This window comes from Penaeus monodon, chromosome 19, assembly GCF_015228065.2.
Source record: "Penaeus monodon isolate SGIC_2016 chromosome 19, NSTDA_Pmon_1, whole genome shotgun sequence".
Taxonomy (NCBI): domain Eukaryota; kingdom Metazoa; phylum Arthropoda; class Malacostraca; order Decapoda; family Penaeidae; genus Penaeus; species Penaeus monodon.
In genome coordinates this window covers 47,865,329-47,866,132 of record NC_051404.1, presented here as the reverse complement: position 1 = coordinate 47,866,132, position 804 = coordinate 47,865,329, and the positions used below count along the sequence as shown (strand labels likewise).

Sequence of the window (804 nt, the reverse complement as noted above, 5' to 3'; positions counted from 1 at the left end):
AGCGGCGGCGCGGCGCGGTTGGCAGGCGTGTCGGGCCTCGCGGATTGTTTATGTTGTCTCTGGCGGCGTCGCCCTCGGCCTCCCCGCGCGCCTCCGGTTTTCTCCTGCCACTCGCCCCCCGAGCCCGCCATGACTCTGGCCTACCCCAACCAGCCTCCTCAGAGGGGAAGGCCGCCCCCGAACTCCGCGCAGATCCAGAAGGTGGGGCTGGAGAGGCTGTGGGAGGGTTTGCACGACGGCGGTTGGGAAGCCCGGCGTCCGTGCTCCATATTGGCTCCAGGTTCTTTTTTTGGGGGGAAAGGGAGGCTTTTTCGGTCGGGGGCTTGGGGTCTGGGCTTCCTCTGCGACTCAGCAGCCGCGGCCGTCTTTCATGGCTTTGGCGGTTTCCGTTTCGTTCGCCCGTAGGCCTTACAGCACTCTTGTGTTGGGTGAACAAGGGTTTATTTCCAGGGGTGTCTCCTTGCCGGAACGTTAATGCTATTTTGTGGTTATTTGTCGAGGAATAAGACCTTTACCTGCTGTAGGTATGAGGAGAAATATATTTTCATTGTTTCTGGTAATTGTGGTTGAGTTTCTAGTTACAGATCCTAATACAAGTTATACTGAACTTGGTTGTCTAATATTTTAATGTACTGTTATTGTTGTTTTTTTACTGTAAAATCTTCCTTTCCGTGAATATGGAGATCTTGCATTACCCAGTACCCTGTAGTATTCCAGTCATGCTAAAATTGTATAATTATATAGCATTTGTGGAAAATCTGCAGCTATTCATCAAGGTAGTTGTCAAAGAATTGGTATTTTTAT

General features: G+C 51.1%; 1 protein-coding gene across 1 annotated transcript in view; it reads left to right on the top strand.

Moving 5' to 3' along the window:
* The window catches only part of LOC119585280 (basic proline-rich protein-like), a gene marked incomplete in the record, with an annotated part of 9,575 nt that continues 8,771 nt past the window's right edge, over window positions 1-804 (top strand). The window contains 1 exon segment of the mRNA XM_037933954.1: window positions 1-201. Within this exon segment, the coding sequence (XP_037789882.1) occupies window positions 130-201 (72 nt within the window).